At 38.9% G+C, this 14,600-nt stretch overlaps 1 protein-coding gene across 1 annotated transcript; it reads left to right on the top strand.

The window, feature by feature from the left end:
- Positions 1-8,722: 8,722 nt before the first annotated feature.
- Positions 8,723-13,696, top strand: LOC137972111 (collagen triple helix repeat-containing protein 1-like). The gene is made up of 2 exons (XM_068818939.1): positions 8,723-8,959; positions 13,317-13,696. The coding sequence occupies exons 1-2, from the start codon at positions 8,723-8,725 to the stop codon at positions 13,665-13,667; spliced, it is 588 nt and encodes a 195-aa protein (XP_068675040.1). The 3' UTR covers positions 13,668-13,696.
- Positions 13,697-14,600: the final 904 nt, after the last annotated feature.

Genomic DNA, 14,600 nt, shown 5'->3' with positions numbered 1-14,600 from the left:
GGCCTGATTAAGGTGAGCAACAGATTGCCTTTTTAATGACAGAGACGCCAGATTCATATCATTGGTAAAAAGTCGCTCGAGAAAGCTTCAATGTGCAACACAAATGCAAATCGTTTCCAGAAAGAGGACATTTTTCGAGAAGTAAACGGATGTGTTAATCAACTGAAGGAGACTTTGATTTCTTCAGTTCAAGTTCTGTTTGCCACGGAAGGAAAGGGAAACTATTTGAGGTAAAAAAAGAAGCATTTTACAGCTGGCTTAAAATTTAAACGGATCACTTTTGCTAAAACTTACATTGTAATGTTCATATTGTATCCCTTATATTTATCTTTTCTGGGAGGTCTTTTTTCATTAAATTAGTGACATCAATAGAGCGAGTTTCGTATAACCAAAACCAAAGTAATTACTTTGGCCAATCAAAAAGGACGGAGACAATCCAGTAAACCAATCAAAACTCGACGTAATTACACGTAATCGATACAAAGCGCGGGAAAATATGCACGCGCAAGCCACAATTGGTTTTGGTTTCACTTCTGATTGGTTGAAAAAGTGGGGGAAGAACTTTGAACCAATCACTGAGTGAAGCAATGCAAAACCAAAACAATTCGCTAATTACTTTCGACGCTCAATTGAAAACTGTTCTAATGATAATGATAATGACATTAGGGACCCTTAAATCGGGGGACGAGGACGACTACGAGTATGAGTTTTCTATACTGAGCATGCGCACTTAAAAAAATGTCGGCCTCTAAACCTTATACATACATGCATGCATAACCTTTATCATGACGTGTCTAATCGTTCTAGCGCCACAAGGCACTAATTGGGGACACCTTTAAAACAAATTACGTCATTAAATTAAAACAAATTACATCATTAAATTAGAATAATTACTACTATAAAACATATATAAAACACATAAAAAACCCAAGCTAAATACACTTTTACACAATAGAACTAGTTGTATATTAAAATGTAAAACTAAATGCGTATGTGAGCTCGGACGCTAAGATAAATAAGTAAATATGCGCACGTCCAGTTAACAGCAGCATAAGCGGCATTCCCTCCCACATCCTTCAAGAATTGATGTCATATCCTTTTTACGTATCATTGTCCTAAAAGCTGCCAAAGTTCTAATATTTCTAATATTTATGCACATGCTCAATAGGGAAAACTCGTACTCCTAGGCCTAGTCGTCCTCGTCCTCCGATTTAAAGGTCTCTACGACGACAACAACGACGACGATGATGATGATCCAGTTTCGACTTCTGGGATGTTGAAATTATCTCCTTAGAAACGTTTAAGTGTCTTTACTTTTATGGCGGCTCATACATTTATAATACAATTGATTTTATTCCACAAGATTGCGTGTTCACCAAGAAATTCTTTGATACAGCTTTTCGTATGGCCTGGGCTGGTATATACTGTCCGAGTTTATGGCTGCACGAAATGCTGTAAACGCTGGTTCTTCACTTTTAACGGTGCTGAATACTCGGCTGAATCATTGCTCGGCTCCCCTCCTTATTTGATGATCTCTTACCCAAACTAACGATTATCTTTAATTCCTAATTTGCTTTGAATTTACTATTATCATCCATTTAGGACACTGTGCCCCAGGACTTGTCGTAGAAGAGAAAAATAAATAAGGAAAACAAAATCATATCAGTGGATTGGATCTGAACCCAGAGTTTCAACTCAATGAGAACTGCTTCCTTCCGCTTCAACACTGAAGATCAAGACACCACGCTTTCAAAAATATTTAAGTCTCCCATAGAATATCATTGCTGAAGAGTAATTAGGCCTAAGCTAGATTAATTAGGCGTCAGGCGTAAGTTTTGATTTTAAAATGTTTAGCTTTGTCGTGAAATTTGGTAACAGACCTTTTGCAGTATTAACTATACTTTGTTGCCCAGTGATAATACAGCATTATCAAATAGTGTTAAAATATTGTCCCTGAGCAGCTGGTGGTGTGGTGGTCAAGTGGTTAGGTGACATGTCATTCAAAAATTCCAGGTTCGAGTCCTATATCCATACACTCGGGTTGTCGTTTAAAATAAAATAATCATTTCCTTTAATCCACATTCTGATCAGCTTGCAAACTTCTAAATTAACGATAATTCGCTATTTTCGCAAATCCCACAAACAATGGATATCCATTTCACTGAAGCATGATAGAATCCCAAGTGTAATTAACTTGTATTGCTTTTATGTAAACACCCACCCTCCCCCCCCCCAAAAAAAAAAAACATATTGCATTATGGGAATAGGACAGTAGTTTATAGTAAATTCTGAGCAAATAAGGAACTAACGATAACCGTTAATTCAGAGGAATAGAATGGATCATTCTCGTTCCCAGATCCCATCGTTTTCTTTCTCGTGCGAAGGCCCCGCCGCCTAAGAGAAACGACAGCATCTGGGAACAAGAATGGAAAATATGTGAGCACTGAAAATAAAACTTGTGGACAAGTATCTTGAAAGTTAACTCGGTCTCGAATTCTGATGTTTGAAATACAATCAACTTTTGTCATTTCTCATTCTCAAAAATTATCCATTGCCGCGAACTTTTGTTTAATCTTCTTACAGCTTTTCCGGGATTTACAGCGTCTATTTTTCCATGGAGCTTGGACTTTACAATGCCACATATCGCCCACTAACTACTTTTAATTTGCCAAAAAAGGTTTTTCTTTTTTGTAAATCCATTCCAACGGGAAACACAATCGTTCATTTTGCACCACCTCTGGTATATCGTTGTCAAAAATATGTGCCTACAGAGCACAGTAGGCGTGAAGTTTGGTATTTCCCTTTGTTTTTCGTAGTACATTTACTTCCGTGTCAAGAGTGTTAACTTGTTATGAATGTTTCTTGTCTGAAGTCCATCCTTGTTTCTTCATACTTATCTATTTTTATGCTAAGAGACTCGCTGAACTCAACTGGCTTTTATGAATTGTTGTTTGTAGGCGCTGGGACTTTGATCTCAGGGGAGTGAACTCGTTAAATACTCAAAGAATGTTTCTTGTCCAAAGTCCATTGGACTCAGTCATACTGATGTATTTTAATGCTAGGAAAGGCTGAACCCAACTCACTCTTCTGAGTTGTTCGTGGGCGTCGGATCTTCTACAGTGATTTGCTTGATTGAGAAGGTACGAAAATTAAGGAAAAGTACACTCACAGGTAGTCTCAGGTATGACGTTTTGTATTTCTTGTTTTTGAGTGTTCCTAAGGAGCTCTAACTCACCTCAGTTATAACATCGTCTTTTTCTCGAAACAGCCTTGCTTGTCGTTTCCTTCAGAAGCAAGGAATCGATAGTGTTTGCATAACGTAAGGGAAGTATCACGTGGATAATTCTCGTGGGCTACCGAAACTGCAATTTATCGTTTTCCTAATGCGAAGGATCATGATTTAACATGTAAGACTTATGACTAACCGACAAGCTAGGCTCTTGTGAGAGTCAGACACTTGAGAAAATTAACCTAAAAATAAACGGTGCATGCGCGTTGCTGCCAGATTAAGAACCCTGCAAAGGTTTTCGATTACGTCAGACAGAAGTGGTGTCCGTATCCCGCTGCTAGCGTGTAACACCTGATCAAACACAAGCACCGCGCGTGCTTTGATGTTCAGACAGCAAATCTACTCCAGTTTACATTCATTTTCACTACAAGTTGTGCTTTAGGAGCTTTTACTCCTCGATCAATGATTATACCTGAAATCAGCTGACTTCCTGTCGAAAACTGATCGTATTCTTTCATTGTTGGCGAGAGATTGCGCAATTTCTTCGTCCATACGTCTTTCAATATATATGGCTTATTTGTCAGATTAAAAAAATAAACACACATTTGAAAGCCTTTGATAGGACGGCGCCTATTAATTCAAAGGTTTTTTTTTTTTGCCACAATTTACGATTATGCAGGAAATGAAGATCTTAACAAGTGCCATTGAAATCCAAAAGGAAAATTGGGGGTAACCACGTATTTTTCCACGATAATTAATGAATAATATTTGCAAAAAGCTTTAAAATACGAAGCAATGTATGGCCTTCTTTCTCAAATTGAAGTTCAATTATCTCTCAAAAATGCATGGTTACACCCAATTTTCTTTTTGGATAACAAGAGTACTTACTAAGATCTACTTTCTCCGGATAGTCTTAAACTGCGCAAAAATGTCACTGTATTAGTGAGCATCACCGATAGGAAACCCGAGTATCTCGAGATGCGCAGAACGTATGCGTAATAACAGTGGTAGGCACCGTCCTTAACAGTATATGCCAGAAGAAATGTTTTTTTTTTTTTTTGGTATATTAACTTAAAGCTTTTAAGTTAATAGCTGTATCTTCTACAGGTTCAATATGAACTCCGATAATGAACACCTCCCAGATGGCTTGATAGCTTAACTGGTAGAGTGCTGCTCTAGTATCGCACAGGTCGGGTTCGAATCCCATTCAAGCGTGAACTTTTCAGGCTTTAACTTCTTTCGCTGCGATGATCAATATTTCACTAGAAATCTTTAAAGCTGGCCAGACGCTCAGATGAAAATGCAGCCTATGCATGCAGAAACAAACCAAACCCTGTGATGATGCAATTGACCAGCTTGCAGCATATTTCAGTTAAAAGAGCAAGTGCAGCACATTAGCTCGGTCATGGGATCGAATCCCGTTCAAGGGATTTTTAAGCTTACTTGCAACTGTTTAAGGTTTTCACTAGTTAACTGTGATGATCTTCCTTCATTTGTTGTTTTGTCTCAAAATCATTTCATCGATCTCTTTCGGGATACAACTTGAATTCGCAACTGAAGGTCATGACTTCTTAAGTGTAAAATGCACATTGCAGCGTGCCCTAGGATAAATAAATTGCACTTTCGGAAAGACTATAAACCCTTTATTAGGGCTACATGTTACGCAAAGACAACTTGAATCTCCTGGGCCGGAAAACAAAACTCAGCTCAGTTGACAGTTATGGAAAAAAACACTGTCAAGTTATTGGACTACGACACGTACGCAATGCGTGCCTGCGTGCCTTTTTGTTAAAATATCCCGTATCTCGTCAATTCTCCCCTCCCCCCTCCCAAATATCCCGTACCCCTATAATTTGTTATCTAAATATCCCGTATCCTGATAACCCCCAATAGGGCTTCGTTGTTTGCATTCACAAATTTCGTAACATTAATAATAAGAGTTTTTACAACAAACAACTTCAAATTAAATTACAGATTTATCTTTCTGGTAATCTCTCGCCATTCTCCCAAGCTTACCCTTAGCTGAAGTTCACTGTAACTGGACAATTTGTGTTGACTGTTTTTGCGCATCCCACGGATACGTCCTTATAGGCGTCTTGTTAATGTTAGATCAGAACCAGAAGCAGTTGCAAGCAAGCTTGAAAAAATGCATCCAGGCCTTGAATGCGGATTCGATCCCATTACTGTAATTTTGTGCTAGACTTTCTCTGCCAACTGAAATATCCTCAACCAGCTAGGATCTGGTTAGTTGCAAGTTCAAGTTACATAGCAGGTGAATGCTGAAATGATCAAGAATACTTGCGTGATATTGAATTAGGGAATTAGGGAATTAGGGAATGAAAGTTGGAAAAAATTATTTCTGTATGTCATTCCATTTAGCGGAGGTTGCATGGTCCAGTGGTTAAGGCGTCGGGTTTGCATGCGGGCTGCCCCGGGTTCAAATCCCGTTCTAACCTCTGGTGTTGATTTGATTCCGGTTGTTCCAGGTTCAACTCTACCACGCCTTGTAAATAGTCTACTGATTGCCTCCTATGGGTATCCATCCTCAACAAAATTCAAACTTGTTGTTCTTAAGGACGTTCGCGCCAATTGTTTCTGCGCATCCTTACTGCGCACGCAAATGCACACGCCACGTCATACATGAACGCGCGCGCTAAGTAATAAAATGAGAAATGATAGGGCAACAGGCCATTGCTATAGCTTTGCCTGGATTTAACGGTCTTGGACGTTCGGTGACCTCTATTTTTCTTTCCAGAAACGGATTTTATTTACAATTATCTCCACGTTGTCCAAAAATGAACAAAAAATCAACGTGGGAAGTTAAAAAAAATTCAAGATTTCTGCTCACGGGACATCAAATCCTGCCATCTTGCGGCTGCAAGGCGCGTGAAACTGTGGTCGCTAAATGCGAACTTGATCTTTAAGGAACCTCACCAGTTGACTAAATTCACTTAATAAGTCCACTTAAACAATATTTGGCAGGGAAGATTTCACTTCAAAGATTTAATTGCAATATATTTGGGTTTACAGACACTGGCCTTATTCGCTAACGAAGCCCGATTTTGTCACATTTTGGGTGTTTTTCCGGGCATGTTCTCTCCAAAACGAAGTCGGTGACCCCCCATTTTTTTTACATTTCTAAAATAACTAACTCATCATCTTACAGTGGTAAAAGTTTCAGAAAAAAATCAATGTTGAAAAATTTTCGCGCGAACGTCCTTAAGTCCAATCCTTCAATTTAAGCATTCTCTCTTGCAATTTAAACTCGCAGTTGTTAAATTCAGACAAACAATGACGTATTGAATGTTTGAGTTGCCAAATGGAATAAACAAAAGAACAAAGAGGACATAACAATACCTAATCAACAACGCCTAAGCAGAATAACATTGAATTGGTTCTTTTGTCTTCTACCACTTTGGTCCGGTACATGAAGGTCTACTTAAGGTTTGGGCTTAAAAACAACAAGTTTGAATTTTGGCGGGGATGGATACCTATAGCCTGCTGCCAGTTGGAGTTGTTAATCATGTTTCTGTTAAGTTTGAATTGTTTCTTTTAGGTTATTAAAAATGGTGTGTCTGTGAACAGCTTGATGGCTAAGTGCACTTCCACAATAAACAAAGCATTTCCTTTTTTTTTTCGTTTTTTTTTTACATAACACTATATCGCTATACTCTCAAAGGGAAAAAAACATGGGAAAATTGAAATTATTGCAACCATTGCAGATGCGGGTAATGCAAAAAGTCTATTTGGATCTTACTTCAATTTTCTCTTTTCCACAGAATATCAGACAGAAGAAATAACCTCTATTCTCATCAAAATGTCTTGGATCTTGCTGACCCTACTTTTCATGTCACTTTCGTATAAGAGTTTTGCAGCGGGGAATAACAATACTGGTGGCCCGTCTTGCAATGACAACGTAAGCGAATAATTACACCAACTAAACCATTTTGAATGAAATAAAAACAAACATTATGTCATTTTATCTCAAGGCTTGTCATAGCTGAATTAAATGCCAATTTAAGTTTCTCAGCTGGAGTATGGGGCGCGGGCATTCTCTGAAAACTAGCCAATAAAAAAGGAATAGTTCGGATAACAGCAAGTTCAGTATATCGTGCGTTCCCTCTCGCCTTCGTTCTCATCGTGTTAAAATCCTGAAGCTTTCCCAGTGCACTACAATAAATGTTTTGGCGACGTCACACAGCCATGCACACTTTCTCTAGATCGCGAACTCAAAGACTTGGTCTTTTTTTTTATAAATGCCTTTACTGTAGTACTGATTTAGATGTCCTGAACTACGTATCTTTTGTTTGTTACAGTCGTACAAGACAAAGTACTAAAAGTCCTTTAATCTACGCACTCCTCTTTGCAAAACATCTACTTCACGGGCCGTACTTTAAAAGAATAGTTTATTTAAAAGGGAACCTCCACTAAAACAAGAAGACAACTTTAAATCACAGAACATAACGTTTAGAATCCAAATTGTTCAAACCTTTTCCAATTAAGGCTTTTGTACCCGAAAAAAATGAATTTCAAAAACGCTTGCTTTTGCTTTCAAATTTCCCGGGTGCGGTCATCTCGAATAATTGTGACGCGTCGTGGTTGCCCTATTGTTTCCGAACAAACGCTCGTTGTGTCAGAACAATAGGATAACCACGCACGTCACAATAATTCAAGATGGCAGCGCCCAGGAAGTTTGAAAGCCAAAGTAAATGTTTTTGAAATTCGTTTCATTCAGATACAAACGCTTTCATTGGAAAAAGTTTGAAAAATTTTAATTGAAAACATTATATTCTGTGGTTTAAAGTTATTTTTCTGTTTTAATGGAGGTTTCCTTTAAACTATGGAACTATGTTGGTAAGCTAGCACCCCCAACAAGTTTTCCCTCGTCTACTGCCGTTTTAACGTTTTGTCCACAAATTCAATGAAATCAATTACCCCTGCACGTGCACGCGAGTCCCTACGTTCCCATGCCACTCTTGATTTTTTTCAAACAAATGTTTGGGTATTTATCTCATTTTAATTTTGGTCTTATTCTAGGAGTGGTGCATCGCATGGGACGTTAGTCCCGTTGCACTTCTCCCTTTTGGGTTTTGCTTCTTTCTTTTTTTTTTTTTTCTTTCTTATTTATTTGCTTTTCGTCGTTTCGTGTGTATATTATATATTATAAGAGGAGTACCCAATAAAGCTAACAGAAAAAAACTCCTAACTGTTAAGGTTTGAATTTGTGGGGGGCTTTAGGTCTTGGATATACGTACAATGTTTCTTTTATTCAGTACACACACATCAAGTTAATATAAACTGCATTCTTCTAAAAATGTTTATCACCGCGGTTTGTATTTTATTCTTAAAGGGAAAGGTTTCTTCAGCTGTAACATCAAGCTAATGTGCTTACAATTTTAAGAGTAATCAATCAGATAGATAAAGATATCAGTAAGTTTTGTTTGCTTTCCGATCCAGCAAGTCTCGTCGATTTGCCGCTGTGGTATTCCCGGTATGCATGGCAAGCCTGGATCCCCAGGATTCCCAGGCCGCGATGGACGGGACGGCCGTGACGGGTTAAAAGGGGATCAGGGACAAACTGGAGCGGCTGGTGTCCAGGGTCCTCCAGGTCAAAAAGGAGAGAGAGGAGAGACTGAGGCAAGTGGAGCTTCAGGTGTGATGCCTTTCAAGAACTGGAAGGAGTGCGCCTGGAAAAACTTTGACGATACCAGAGATCATGGCCTGATTAAGGTGAGCTGAGCAACGGAATACACAAACCATTAGTCTGTAAGCAGGCTTTAGTGTTTGAGAGTTTTGAAGCAAGCAACCGTGGACAATCTTCCCGTCGGTGTGCGTTGGATCAGTGGCTTGAGCTGATCGGCGTAATTGCAAGTTGAGAAGCTACATATTTTGAGGAACAGCCGATACAACGTAGATTTGATTTTAGTGGTGTACTATATTTCGGCTGGCCAAACCAGCCTTCTTCAAGTACAATGAGATTTTACATTGGATTGCTTCTATGTACATATATATGGTAAATGGATTTTGACGTAATACTGGAAAAATGTGATAAAATATGGTCGTTACAACAAATTGAAATTCAAATACTAAGAAATCTGATACGTTTCGTCGTGGATATTAAGACCGTTGGGATCAATTATCCTGCCTTTTGAAATTAAAAAGAGCTTCCCTGGCCTTACGGATCGAGTCTCTGTTGGAAAATATTTTTTCGATAGGAATTAATTGCATGTCCTTAGAAATTTTGTGGGGAGAGGAGAGGAAATGTTCTGCGACTGTAGTAGGTTTGGATTTGGTGTTAGCGTTATCTAAAGTGCGGCGGTGTTCATTAAAACGGTCTTTTAAACTTCGTTTAGTTTCTCCTATGTACTGTAGATGTCATATGTTACATTGAATCATGTTGATAAGGTTTTTAGTTTCGCAAGTTTTGTGGGAATTAATAGAGCGTGTTTCGCCAGTAGAGAAGAATGTGTAGTTGGTTAGTTTATGGAAATGTGAGGACAGGTAGCGCAGTTTTTGCCACTGTTTTTAAGCGAAAAGAACCGAGAGGAAGAACGGAATTAGAATGGGTTACATTAGGGGACAGTTTAGCTGTTACCAGCACGCCTCGAAGGTTAGGGGAGCGTCTGAAAGCCACAACAGGTAGATGTACAGGAAAGCATTTTTGCAGCGGTCAGAGGAGAGAAGTAGATTGTAGTGTTTTTTTATTACGTTGTAGATGGAAGGAAGTGATGGATTATAGGTCGTTATGAAAGGTATGCGTCCAGGTTTGTTCATCTGTTTAGGTTGTAGGGTATGTATGCTGGAAATATCAGCGGAGCGTTGTATTTGTTTAGTAACAAAGTCGCGTTTGTAACCTCGTTTCATAGGGTATACGTATGCGTTAGTTCACTAGTGCGAATCTTGAACGTTTCGTCGGTAGAACAAATTCGTCGTAGGCGGAGTGCTAGGCTAAAAGGGATGGTTTTTTGTGTGTAGAGGATGACAAAAAGAATAAAGTAAATTTTGGTGTTTGTCCGTAGGTTTCGTGTATATATAGGTCGGTATTTATGCTTCCGTCTCTAGTAAGTGAAACGTTAACGTTAAGGAAAGCAACATTGGTCGGAGAGTGTGAGCTGGTGAATTTTATGGTAGGGTGTCTGAATGCTATGAACCATGAGATAGTCGATGAAAATTTTTAGGTTTTTGGGACTTTCAGTCCAGATCATAAAAATGTCATCGATGTATCTCAACCAAGTATGGGGATTGAAATGAGGCGTCCTTAAAGCATTTTTTTCGAAATACTCAAGGAAAAGGTTAGCAAAAGAGTGGACTATTTTAGTGCCCATAGCTGTGCGGTCTATTTGAAGGTATCGGCTATCATTAAAAGGTGAGAATCACGCGGATGAGGTCGCAAATAGTGCCAGTAGGGATGATGGTGCTGTGAGGATCAGTGGGTAAAAAATTATCACAAGCATTAATATACCTTCATTATGTGGAATATTGGTGTATAAAGATGAGACGTCAAGTGTTACTTATAATGAATTAGAGGGAAATTTGCCAATGGTAAGGAGTTTATTGAGAAAATCATTAGTGTGTTTAACACAAGATGGTAGCTTGTGGACAAGAGGTTGAAGATGGTGGTCAACAAAATGAGATATGCGTTCAGTGGGATGACGATTAGATGAAACAATGGGGCGTACTGGGTTACCGGGCTTGTGTACTTTGGGAAGGATGTAAAAACGTCCTGGTTTTACGTTAGGTTATATGAGGTATTGTTTTGTCTTCTCGTCAATGAGGTCGTCAGTGTACATTCTGTTTAGGTAATGATTCAATGTAACAGATGCCATCTACAGTACATAGGTGAAACCTAACAACGTTTAAAAGACCGTTTTAATAACAACCGCCGCACTTTAGATAACGCTAACACCAAATCCAAACCTACTACAGTCGCAGAACATTTCCTCTCCTCTCCCCACAACATTTCTAAGGACATGCAATTAATTCCTATCGAAAAAATATTTTCCAACAGAGACTCGATCCGTAAGGCCAGGGAAGCTCTTTTTAATTTCAAAAGGCAGGATAATTGATCCCAACGGTCTTAATATCCACGAAGAAACGTATTAAATTGCAGTTTATTATTTACAGTCATTTTCGTTATTTTTCCGTTACTCTTAGTATTTGAATTCACTTTGTTGTAACTACCATACTTTATCCCATTGTTCCAGTATTACGTCATCATCCATTTACTATATAATTATATGTACATAGAAGCAATCCAATGTAAAATCTCATTGTACCACAGGGGAGCCCACACAATCTGTTTGTGTACCCGATTGTTATTTTATAGTAAATGTACTGGATTTACCGTTTGCTTCACCTATATCGATATATCGTTAACTATGTACGTAAATCAATGATAAATAAACGTTGAATTACCTTACCTGTGGTTTATATCCGTCCTTTTACCTCAAAAGCGGTTTTTTGAGCGATTTTGAATGAACTTGAGTTCGCCGTTGACTGTTCCATATACATGTATAAGAAGGACAAAGGAGGAATCCTTGTTTTGAAAGGGTTTCCAGCGCCGGAGCGATTTTTCCCCCCAAAATCGCATTGCTCCGCTTTCAAACTTCGCAGCATAAGGGTCAAAAGATTCACAATTCTTCTCGTACCTTCCAATCGAAAATCCATCCAAACGGCCCGGAGCTAGCCCGCGAAGAAAATCAAAATCCCACAGTATTCGAGCGACCGAAATGCGTAGCAAGATCCATACGTGCCAGCCACAAACCGTCCCGTTGATTGCCCCTTTCTGATTGGACGACGTTAGACAATGTTTGTGGCTGGCACGTATGGATCTTGCTACGCATTTCGGTCGCTCGAATACTGTGGGATTTTGATTTTCTTTGAGGGCTAGCTCCGGGCAGTTTGGATGGATTTTCGATTGGAAGGTACGAGAAGAATCGTGAATCTTTTGACCTTTATGCTGCGTAGTTTGAAGGCGGAGCGATGCGATTTTTGGGGGGAAAAATCGCTCTGGCGCTGGAACCCTTTCAAAACAAGGATTCCTCCCTTGTCCTTCTTATATATGAAACAGTCAACAGCGAACTCAAATTCATTCAAAATCGCTCAAAAAACCGCTTTTGAGGTAAAAGGACGAATATAAACCACAGGTAAGGTAATTCAACGTTTATTTATCTTTGATTTACATACATAGTTAACGATATATCGCTATAGGTGAAGCAAACGGTAAATCCAGTACATTTACGATAAAATAACAATCGGCTACACAAACAGATTTTGTGGGCTCCCTGTGATTGTACCTGAAGAAGGCTGGTTTGGCCAGGCGAAATGTAGTACACCACTAAAATCAAATCTACACTGTATCGGCTCTTGCTCAAAATATTTAGCTTCTAGTGTTTGGCTTTCGCATTCAAGCACTACTCTCTTTCTTTGTAATGAAGTCCTAAATCTAATAACATTTTGTTCCAAAGGTAATAAACTCTTAAGAGTGACATTAGGCCTTAAAAGTATTGACGTCATGCTAACGTCATTAAGAACTGGATGGAATGCGCATGGAACGTGAACGATGGCAAAGATAATGACCTGATTATGATTAGAATCAAACTGTTTTTTTGATCGCAGGGAAGACAAGTCTATATCGTTGGTAAACAGGCGCTCAAGAAAGTTCAGTTTTAACGTGTAAAACACATGTGCTCGCCATTTCCTGGAAGAGGACATTTCTCGTGAAGTAAACAGATGTTTTAATCTGCTTAGGAGAATTAAATTCTTCATTTGAATTAATAATATTCGATAGATCAAACAATTGAGTATTTGCCACAGAGAGAAAAGGAAAACTATTCCAGGTAAAATCTTTGATTCCGACCTTCCTTGAAATTTAGAGGGATGTGTTGTTGCTAAAACTTACACTTCAGGGTTTATTTAGTGATCCTTTATGTTTATCTTTTCTGGAATTTCATTTTTTCCAAATGCTTTGCATGACTATCTTAGCGCAAAATATTATAGTGATTTATTACCGACTTCTGAGAGCTGAAATTATCTCTACTTTTATGGCCGCTCATACATTTGATATAAGACGATTTTTATTACACAGGATTGCGTGTTCACCAAGAACTTCTCTGATACAGCTCTTCATGTGGCCTGGACGGGTACTCTTCGAGTTGCAACCTGCTCGGGTTGTTGTAAACGCTGGTACTTCACTTTCAACGGTGCTGAATGCTCGGCTCCCCTTCCTATTGATGGTGTTGTATACTTAGCTTTGGCGGGTCAAAATACTCATCGCGTCCGCCATATTGAAGGGCACTGCAACAACATTCACAAGGGAAGGGTGCGCGTGGGATTCTGGGTCGGCAATTGTAATGGATATGGAAATGCTGATGCCTCCACAGGTTGGAATGCAGTTTCCCGAATCTTTGTTGAGAAAGTTCCTAAACCTCAAGCTTAGATACGACATAAAAGCTTCAGTCAGGCAAAAGCTCTTAAAGGGACATAAATCATTTAAATGTAGAGTTAAGTAGACATTAATATCATCGTGGATAACGGCCACCTTCGTATATTGGGGCTGCTTTCGATTGGAATAAAATTCTGCTGAATAAAAAGCCGGATTACAAAACATAGTTTTCTCCGAGTATAATTATCGTTCTCTTGACTTTCTGTGTATGTTTTTCCACATTCTTTTTCACAATGTGTAGTCAGGCGAGAATGAACCTTTCCCACTCTTTTCAAAGTCAAAGTTTTCAGATTCGTCAACAAACGGGCACGTGATACCTAACACAGAGGTCATTTTGTTACATCATTCAGAACAGCAAAGCCACCAAGTCTTTTTTATGTCGACACTTTTCCCCGGCCTTGATATAAAATATTGCTAATTAGAGCAAGCCGTGCACTTTGCAAGTGGTCGCACTAAGTTTGCTGAGACATGGAAACCTCAAAAAAGACAACTACAAATATGTTGGCGTATAAATAGCATCATACCTTACAGTAATAATGCCCCTTATTTCACCGCGTCGGTCGTCGGTGTCCTTTTTGTCCGAAAAAAATTACACAGTGCCCGAATGTTTGATTGCTGAAATCCGTTTTTTACTCCCTCAAAATGTACGAAAGAAACATTCGTTTACAATCCTTAAAAGTCATAAAACTGTACGTATTCGAAACAAAGAGTTTTTAGAACCTCACATAAATTTTATGCAAAATAAATTGCTAACGCTAAATTAAATATTTATCTGAAGCTTCGTAGGCTGCTTGAACTCACCTTAAAAGTCCCTTTGATCTGAAAAAGTTTGGAATGCCGGCGTCGCCCAAAGAAACGATGGTACATACAGACCACGAAGAAAGTTCGAACTAAAACTTTCTTTCATCTTTGATCTCTCGCGGAGCC

This window comes from Montipora foliosa, chromosome 9, assembly GCF_036669935.1.
Source record: "Montipora foliosa isolate CH-2021 chromosome 9, ASM3666993v2, whole genome shotgun sequence".
NCBI classification, from domain to species: domain Eukaryota; kingdom Metazoa; phylum Cnidaria; class Anthozoa; order Scleractinia; family Acroporidae; genus Montipora; species Montipora foliosa.
This window is presented reverse-complemented; position numbering and strand designations above follow the sequence as displayed.